Source organism: Schistocerca gregaria, chromosome 2 (assembly GCF_023897955.1).
Source record: "Schistocerca gregaria isolate iqSchGreg1 chromosome 2, iqSchGreg1.2, whole genome shotgun sequence".
NCBI lineage: Eukaryota > Metazoa > Arthropoda > Insecta > Orthoptera > Acrididae > Schistocerca > Schistocerca gregaria.
The window spans coordinates 605,523,216-605,533,540 of record NC_064921.1 but is presented as its reverse complement, the minus strand read 5'-3'; the positions used below and the strand labels follow the sequence as shown (position 1 = coordinate 605,533,540).

At 35.8% G+C, this 10,325-nt stretch overlaps 1 protein-coding gene across 1 annotated transcript in view; it reads left to right on the top strand.

Annotated features, from left to right (window-relative positions):
* Positions 1-8,913, top strand: part of LOC126334557 (tRNA pseudouridine(38/39) synthase) — a 34,768-nt gene extending 25,855 nt beyond the window's left edge. Inside the window, exon 3 of the mRNA XM_049996933.1 lies at positions 948-8,913. Coding sequence (XP_049852890.1) covers positions 978-2,270 — 1,293 coding nt within the window. The 5' untranslated portion in view covers positions 948-977 and the 3' untranslated portion in view covers positions 2,271-8,913. The remainder of the gene's footprint in view (positions 1-947) is intronic.
* Positions 8,914-10,325: the final 1,412 nt, after the last annotated feature.

The window sequence follows — 10,325 nt, the reverse complement described above, 5'->3', positions numbered from 1 at the left end:
CGTACTACACTTTAGATTCAAACAAAAGCAATGAATGTCTAGTTGGTGGTAATCAGACAGAAATAGGTGAATATAAAAGGAAAAATTCGTTATGAAGTCTCAGATGAATGAAAAGGTCTTTGGGAGAGAACCTACACTTTCTTCTGCCTCTGAGTTTCATTCAAGTGATGAAAAAAGTATATCCAATATCAGGGATGATATCTGTGTTACAGTTTAGTGAAAACAGTTTCCATTACTCTGAAGAGTCGCACATTATCAATGACTACAAAGGCCTGACTTTGAACTTAACTTTATTGTTTTATATCACCCAATCTGGATTTTTGAACCCATGCAGATGGACAAGTGCTTTTTCGATACTACAGGTGTATCTGTTTCACTGTTGTCACTTTTGAATTAGTAAATATGAAATGTGTGTGAGACTCCCCGTGTCTGTCCAAATCACAAGGCACCTTAGCACTGAGCTTATTACATACTCATGTGCACTATTACCATTTGGTGCATTTGATTAGGGGATTGAGATGCCGTAAGTTGTACTATGTTTTCATTGCACTGAATGCAATTTTCTTTTTTTACCAGGCAATTTATATTGACCTCCCCAGTTATCTACTTTGCTGCCTGTTGAGTTTGAAAGCTGTTTGTTATAAGCTGCTCAAAAATTATCGTGATACCATGAATATGTTCCTCATTGCTTACTCACTCCTCCCCTCTTCCCCCTTGCCCACAAAAATCTTTTCCTTAAACCATTAAGCCACCATTTCTTCTTGCATTGTCTTTAGACTGCAAGTAAGTGCAATAACAAAGATTTAATGTAGTAACCAGAATATGTGCAAGAAAGCACCGTATTCCTTCCTAATTCATTAAAAAGAATGTTAATATTCCATACAGATTTGATTCTCGAAATTGTAAAGAAGGTGTAATTAATTTTCATATTTCAATATTTCTTTCAGAATCAAATCATCTGAAAATAAAGGTGCAAAATGGCCCAAAATCCTGCCCGAAAACAGAAGAGAAAAACATATACAAAAGAAGAACTTCAGGAGTTGTCAAAAGAAGAACTGATCTCAAGAGTTCTGCAGTTGGAAGCCTATAACACACAATTAAAGTGTTCACTAACTAAACGACTGAGTGAAGTGGAGAATACAGTCAGTATTGAAGAAACAAAGCGCAAACGAGCTTTTGATTTTTCAAATTGCAGTAAGAGGCATATTATGTTGAAAGTATTGTATCTTGGATGGAATTATCAGGGTCTAGCAACACAGGAGGACAGCACTAAAACTATTGAACATGAGCTGTTTGCAGCTCTGTACAAAACTTGCCTTGTTGAAAGCAGGGAGACTGCCAATTATCATCGATGTGGTCGTACAGATAAGGGTGTAAGTGCTTTCTGTCAGGCATTCACATTAGATGTTAGAAGCAACTTGACTGAAGAGGAAGTACACTCAGGAAGCACTAACTCAGAACTACCGTATCCAAAGCTTTTGAACCGTGTTTTGCCAAGTGACATTAGGGTTCTATCCTGGACACCTGTACCACAAGGCTTCAGTGCAAGATTTGATTGCAAATCTAGGACATACAAATATTTTTTCCCTAGAGGAAATTTAGATCTACAGAGGATTAGTGAAGCTACATGCTATCTGGTAGGTAGCCATGATTTTCGTAATTTGTGTAAAATGGATGTAAAGAATGGAGTAATCAATTATATAAGGGAAATTCTTAGCATCGAACTGAAAGTTGTCTCCGAGGATCCTGCAAAAGTAGTATCATATGACATGTGTGTACTAACAGTCAAAGGAAAAGGCTTTCTTTGGCATCAGATTAGATGCATTGTTGGTGTTTTGTTCTTAATTGGTCAAGGCAAGGAGGAGCCCACTGTTATAAAGGACTTATTAAATGTTGATATTAACCCACAGAAACCTCAGTATTGTCTTGCTAATGAAGTTCCACTTAATCTCTTCCATTGTGAATTTGATGAAATGGGGGAGATAGTGGACAATGATACACTAATAAGTGTGATACATGAACTCCAGAGAATTTGGACAATTCATGCTGTTAAAACAACAATGGTGCGTTCTATGTTGTGCTGCTTGCAAGAAAATATAGATCAAAATGCAAATGAACAAAGTTCATGCCTTCTTGATGGAGTGAAACGCAAAGTTTACCAGCCGCTCTTTGAGAGGCCAAAATGTGATAGTTTGGATGAGCGCATTCAGCATTACATAAAAAAGAAGAAAATTGAGCTTCCTGAAAATGAGAGAGAAAATGCGAAGTAGTGATCAACAGTTTAGGTTGACAATTGTATATCTGAAAATAAATATTGAACGTTTTTTAGTAATTGTGTAAATGTTGATGTAACATAACCAAATGAAAAAAAGTTGATCTGATGAGAAGATATTTGTTCAGCTTTTCTACATAGCTGTTTAAGCAGAGACAGGACATTACTAATGGAAAAATAATCATCTTGTCCGTTAAATGAATTTGTCCCTTTTTGCTGCCACAGTTTTGATATTACAGTATAGGAGGAAAACATGCATCTTTTATGAATTATGTTTGTTGCAAACCCTGCAGTAAAACCTGCAAGAGTCTCTTCCAAAGTTTCACATGATGACAGCTGAAAGTTGGTCTACAAACAAATGTCAGTAGTCTTTGCACAGTTTTCTGTTTTTATTGCTAAAATATTTAGTGAATTTTTAAATAGTATGAAGTTCTACATGATATGAAGATAGTTGTCTGCTTTCTTCACATTTGTGATGTATTTAAAACATTTCCTACATCTGTTTGTGGAAGCATGTTACATTTTCTTTATTCATCACTAGTGCATGACTATTGGCCTTCAGTGTGTATGGAGAAAGAAACTCATCATTGGATTCCACTATTTCTGTCACATTGTATATGCAATGAAAAAAAAAAAAAAAACAAGAAGCTATCTGTTTACAAGACTTGGGCTCTATTTGCTGATTTTTTTTTTTTTTTTTTTTTTTTTTTTTTTTTTGTGTGTGTGTGTAGTAAACAGCAAATGATGAATGGTCTGTTTGACCAAAAATATCAACTGTTGGTTCCACATTTGTTCCTTCTTAAACTGTGTAGAGAAGAAAAGTATCCATTTCTGTGAGATTGTGACCTGCGTTATATCCCTACTCCCGGTGGAGACTGATACATTTGACAGTTGGGGGCATCCGTTCTATTCACTTTCCTGTATCATCATCATCATCATCATCATCATCATCATCATCATCATCCACTATGCAAGTGAGTCATAACTTTGGCATTCTTCCCTCTAACGCCACACCTTTAAACTATCTCTGGGAGGTTACTTTACACCATTTAGTTGATTCTTGCCACTACGTTTCCCTCAACGTACACCTGTAAATCTCCTTTTCATTCATTCATACTCCCTTGTTATTGCTATAATTTTTCCAATTTTTTGTAGTGATTTAATTATTGTCTATCTGGTGTTTTCAGACATTATCTGTCTGCACCATTTACTTCCTCTTTCCTTTTAATCTTTGTTGCTCCATTAATGCCTCTGTTTTGTGTTTGCCCATCTACTGTCCTGAAAACTGCACAACCTACCATTTCTACCTTGTCAAGTTTACAGATCTTGTCTGTTGCTGTTAATACATTAGAGACAGAATTCAAATACCCCAAACAGGGTAGCTGAACTCCAAATTTAGCACATTGCCTTGCCACAATGAGTGCAACAAATTCGAATGATGGGCCATGGAGTTCATATCTGGTGTGTATATTCATGTATGTTATATCAGTTTTTAATGACAAATATACAAAAGCTAGTTTTTAATGACAAATATACAAAAGCTTTTACCGTAACATTTTTTATCCCAAGAAAAAAGGAACTTGTACATACTGTTCTTCAACATAATTTGACTTCTTGTTTGTTTTGAAATGCACAAACAAAGATAAACATCTTAACCAGGGCATAGCCTGAATGTTTCATTTCAGACACATTTTGCTCCCTGCTCTTAATGATGTCATCACACACTTTGCAGAAACTTGTTGGGTGTGAATATTTTATTGTTGTTATTATTTAGTATGTGATTTGTTTTTCTGGAAATGTTTGCCACAGTTTGGAGAGGGTAAACTTTTTCTTTCATCCATATTTCTTGTCTTGTGACACCTGCCATGAACAGAAAAAAGCAGTTGTTTCCACCATTTGTAATGAGACTTCCTGAAGGGGTAATAACCCCTTTTATTCATACCCCCTACTTTACTCTCACAAGTGTACTACCTCCAGGCGGTGCATTGCATAAACAGTGAACCAGCAGGGGTATAAGCTTTGAGAAAAATGGTATTAGATTCGGAACAGAGTGGTGTTACAGAAAGTGCTGTTGGGAACTGTAAATTATCAAGAATATGGGAACTGTATGGCACTACAATGCACAGACATTGTATAAGTAGAAGTTATTGTACTAGGTGGAATACAAAAAATGGCAGGAATAACTTTATCCACTTACTATGTAGTTAAGGTATTGAGTAGGAGACAGACATATATTAAAAAGTAAAGGTTAATTTATTTGGTTTCAGAAACAGCTATGTCATTGAAATTTGTTTCTTTAATGTTAAAATGCAGAGGTAGTTCAGAGATGTCTGTGCTTGTTTGCCACTCACTGGCTCAAGTATATGGTGAGGATTTGTTAGATTTTGATCTGTGTTATAATATATAGCATTACAACAGTGGTTATTCAACAGACTAACGCATTGTTATAGTGACATAATAATCTTGTGGTAAATTCTTGAATTTCAGTGTATGACATGCAAGGCCTTGCTTTAATTTTCTCACTAACTAATGAACATAATTAAAATCTTTTTGTTTAGTGACTGGTTACACAGTATATTTCACAGTGATTAGAATAAGTTATTCACATATTGATAGCCTCTTTGTAACTGATAAAATACCAGCTCCTTACTTGTAACTGTAATGGAAATTCCTGGACTACAGTCATTCCTTTCCTTGTGTTTCAGCTAGAGTGTAGTCTTTTTGTGGTGTACCATTATTATAATGTTCTACGCTTAAATTTGTTGAGCAAATATGTAACTTTGTGACTACACAGGCCCTTGTTGACTCATTCATCTCTTATTCGAGCCTTATCTGCCTTTTCCATTAATTCAAGTAGAACTACTTCAGGAATAGTGTGATCTCTGGCTTTGTTAGTGGACCTTCTTTTTAAATTAATTACATTTTTAAGAACTCTTCCAATGTCACACCTGTAACTCTTTTCCAACAAATAAACTCGTTAAAGTTTGTAATAAATTAAAATTGCATGCCTGAAATGGACTTGAGTCATCAGTCTTCTGACTGATTTGATTTAGCCTGCCATGAATTCCTCCCCTGTGCCAACCTCTTCATCACAGAGTAACACTTGCAACCTATGTCCTGTATTATTTGCTGGATGTATTCCAATCTGTCTTCCTCTGCAGTTTTTGCCTTCTACAGCTCCCTCTAGTACCATGGAAGTCATTCCCTGATGTCTTAACAGATGTTGTATTACCCTGTCCCTTCTCCTTGTGTATTTTCCACATGTTCCTTTCCTCACCAATTCTGTGCAGAACCTCCTCATTCCTTACTTTACCAGTCCATCTAATTGTCAACATTCGTCTGTAGCATCACATCTCAAATGCTTCAGTTCTCTCCTGTTCCTCTATTCCCATGGTCCAGATTTCACTACTATACAATTCTGTGATGCTAACACACATTCTCAGAAATTTCTTCCTCAAATTAAGGCCTATGTTTGATACAAGTAGACATATCTTGGGCAGGATTGCCCTTTTTGTCAGTGCTAATCTACTTTTGATTGCTCCATCTGTCACTGGTTATTGCCTGGGTAGTAGAAGTCCTTAACTTCATGTACTTCGTGACCATCAATCCTGATGTTAAGTTTCTCGCATTTCTCATTTCTACTCCTTCTCATTACTTTTGTCTTCCTTCAGTTTAATCTCAGTCCATATTGTGTACTCATTAGACTGTTTATTCCATTCAGAAGATCCTGTAATTCTTCTCCACATTCACTCAGGATAGCAGTGTCATCAGAAAATCGTATCATTGATATTCTTCCACCTTTAATTTTAATTCCACTCCTGAACCTTTCCTTTATTTCCATCATTGCTTCTTCAGTGTACAGATTGAACAGTAGTGGTGAAAGACTACATCCCTGTCTTACACCCTTTTCAATCTGAGTACTACAATCTTGCTCATCCATTCTTATTATTCCCTCTTGTTCTTGTACATATTGTATATTACCCGTCTCTCCATATAGCTTACCCCTTTTTTTCTCAGAATTTTGAACATCTTGACATATTTTACATTGATGGACACTTTTTCCAGGTCAACAATTCAAGTGAACATGTCTTGATTTTTTCTTTAGTCTTCCTTCTATTATCAACCACAACATCAGAAGTGACCCTCTGGTGCCTTTACCTTTCCTAAGCCAAACTGATCATCATCTAACACATACCCATTTTTCTTTTCCATTCTTCTGTTCATTATTCTTGTAAGCAGGAGCTGTTAAGCTGATGGTGTGATAATTCTCACATTTGTCGGCTCTTGCAGTCTTCGAAATTGTGTTGATGATATTTTTCCGAAAGTCAGATGGTATGTCACCAGACTCATACATTCTACATACAAATGTGAATAGTCGTTTTGTTGCCTCTTCCCCCAGGGATTTTATAAATCCTGATGGAAGGTTATCAGTCCCTTCTGTCTTATTTGATCTTAAGTCCTTTAAAATTCTCATAAATTCTGATTCAAATACTGGATCCCCTCTCGCTTGTATATTGACTCCTGTTTCTTCTTCTATCACATTAGACAAGTCTTCCCCCTCATAGAGGCCTTCAAAGTACTCTTTCCGCTCACTCCTCTGCATTTAACAGTGGAATTCCTGTTGCACTCTAAATGTTACCACCCTTGTTTTTATTTTGACCTAAGGTTGTTTTGACTTTCCTATACACTGAGTCAGTCCTTCCAATGTTCTTTTTTTTCAGCTTCTTCATATTTTTCATGTGTCTATTTCATCTTAGCTTTCCTGCACTTCATATTTATTTCAGTCCTCAGTGACTTATATTTCTGTATTCCTGAATTTCCCGGTACATTTTTGTACTTCCTTCTTTCACCGATCAGCTGGGGTATTCCTTCTGTTACCCATGGCTTCGTCACAGTGAACTTCCTTGTACCTATGTTTTTCTTTCTAACTTCTGTGAATGCCCTTTTTAGAGATATCCATTCCTCTTCAACTGTACTGCCTACTGGGCTATTCTTTATTGCTATATCTACAGCCTTAGAGAACTTCAAGCGTATCTCATCATTCTTTAGTACTTCTGTATCCCACTTCTTGCTTATTGATTCTTCCTGACTAATCTCTTGAACTTTCAGTCTGCTCTTCATTACTACTACTACGTGATAGTCTATATCTGCTCCTGGATATGCCTTAAAATACAGTAGCTGATTTTGGAATCTCTGTCAGACCATGAGGTAATCTAACTGAAATCTTTCCATATCACCCAGCCTTTTCTGAGTATACTTCCTCTTCTTGTGATTCTTGAACAGAGTATTCACTATTACTAGCAGGCCTTACATTACGAAAAAGACCATTTCTCTCGTAAGACAGGGTTCTATGTATGAGACATGGTCCAGTACAAAGTGTTAATCTTTACTGGAGCATTAAAGATTAATTCTGAGACCACATCAGTGTTGACACACTTATCTCAAACGCCTCAGCATACTATCCTCTAAGTACTTGTTAAATATAGAGAAAGCAGCTGTTGATACAGCAAAGTAAATTGCTTTGGGCTGGATCAAGAAGCTCAGTATCTTACAGAATTTTAAAAGGTTTTAATGAAGACTGTGTAAAATCTTATATTATCATTAAAAAATACTACTGGGTGTGAAGGACACTTAAATTGCTGTAAAGTATAACAGCATCTCCAGTAACTGAAATAATCAAAATAGTCAACTAATATTTTTAACTAAAATTGTTGAAGTAAACAGAAGGTAAACCTCTGTTCAAGAAAGGGTTAAGTGAAAACAGAGCAAGCTATTATCCAATTTCTGTTCTTCAGATCCTGTCAAAAACGGCTACAATCCAGTTACAAAATTTTTTGCAGAATATGGTATTATTCAAAGAATCTTATTTAGTACTGTAGAAAACTGGTTCCAGTTAAATGGGTTGAAACTGGAACTGAAAACAAAATCCCATACTGTACATATCCAAAAGAAACATTTAAATTGCTAAGAGATTAAAACAATTTTGAACAGTTGGTTTAGAGAGAAAGGTGATACAGTTACATTTCTTGGATTAAATTTGGACAAGAATTTAAGATAATCACACATTGATTTTCTTAAAAATAAATGAAGTAATTTTGCATTAGAAGTACAACTTCTACTGACATCTATACATTACAAATAGCATATACTAATTACTGTATTTATCATTAGGTGTAGAATAGTTTTCTGGGAAGCTCAAATAGCATCTGTGGATACTGAAGCTGCAGAAGAAAATTATTAGATGCTTTTGTACTGCATAGCCAAAACTATCTTGTCCACTATTATTAGAAACTACAAATCATAATTGTTCCCTGCCTATACACTCGTGAAATTATGATGTATTATTCTTATGCAATAGACAAATTATTCAAGAAAAATCATTTTTACAGCAGGATACCATTGTTAGCATTACTGTAGTTGCTTTCTATTTTAGGTGAAGTTTCATTACAAATCTGTAACATATACCTATATTAAATGATTGATATAGAAACATTGTGAGACTAATAAATCACACTTCACTGACAGCTGTTTGTCTACTGGCAAAGTATAAACATGTTTTATATATTAGAATTATGTGTTGTTTACATCCATGATTCCAAATATTCAGATAAACTTTGAAGTGATGGTATACTATAGTAGTATTTTACTTGTTTTTGATTATCTGAGTATTTCGTATTTCCTTCCTGATATATGTTGATAACATCCTACAGAATTTGCACCAGAATGTAGAAGTCCATTCTGAACCCTGGGTATGTTTGCATAGTACATTACGTTTGTTTCTACTATTGTGGTTGTGCATTACACCATTCATCCTGAATTTTCTGTTTTAAACCACAGATACCAAATAATGGAAAATCCAGGATATTATGGAAAGAAAAGTTGCCACTCTCTGTATAGTGGAGATGCCGAGTCGCAGATAGACGCAACAAAAAGACTGTCACATATAAGCTTTTGGCCAGCACACACACACACACACACACACACACACACACACACACACACACACACACAGAGTGTAGCTTCAGTTGCCAGACTAGTCATGTGTATGAGAGTTGCGTGTGTGTGTGTGTGTGTGTGTGTGTGTGTGTGTGTGTGTGTGTGTGTGTGTGTGACTCAGCATCTCCGCTATATGATGAGTGTCAACCTTCCTTTTCATAAAACCACAGATACCGTTAGAGAACATAATTATGTATTGACACAAGACAAAAAGAAATCTGAAGTCTCTAAAGAGGCTTTAGTGAGATTTTTGAAAATCGGTTTTACATAAGTCTCTTACTGTGTATTTGTACAGAATAAATACATTTTTTATGGTAGCTTCATTGCCCCAGAACATTACAACATAGGAGAATATCTATAGGAATTGCATGTAGTAAGGTAGCAACTTCACCTGCAGGTCAGTAAGAGAGATTTCTAAGTGCAAAGCAGGCAGACAAAGATATCATCAGGAGTGCCCCAGGGATGTGTGACAGAAGCACGTTTGTTCCTAGTGTACTTAAAGGAATTAATGGGAGGGTGAGCAACAATCTGCAACTGTTTGTTGATTATGCTTAAGTGTTCTGAAGTGATTGTAGAATTTGTATTTGGTGTGTTGAATGGCAGCTTGCTCAAAATGTGCAAAAATGTGAATTAATGCACATGAGTAGGAAAAACAGTCCCGTGATATTTGAATATGTATTAGCGGTGTTCTTCCTGACATAGCCACATCAATTATATTCCTAGGCATAATGTTGCAAGGCAATGTAGAATGAATGAGCATGTTAGGTTGTTTGTGGGGAAGGCAAATGATAAACTTCAGTTTGCTGGGGCAATTCAACAAAAGTGTAGTTGTTCTAGAAAGGAGACCACATACAGAACATTTGTGTGATGCATTACTGAGTACTGCTAAAGTGTTTGGGATCCACACCTATTTGCATCATTGGAAGAATCGAACTTATTCAAAAGTGTTCTCGTAGATTTGTCACCAATAATTTTGATCAACACACAAGTATCACAGAAATGCTACATGAACCCGATGGAAATCTTTAGGGTGATGATCTTTTGAAAAACACTATTG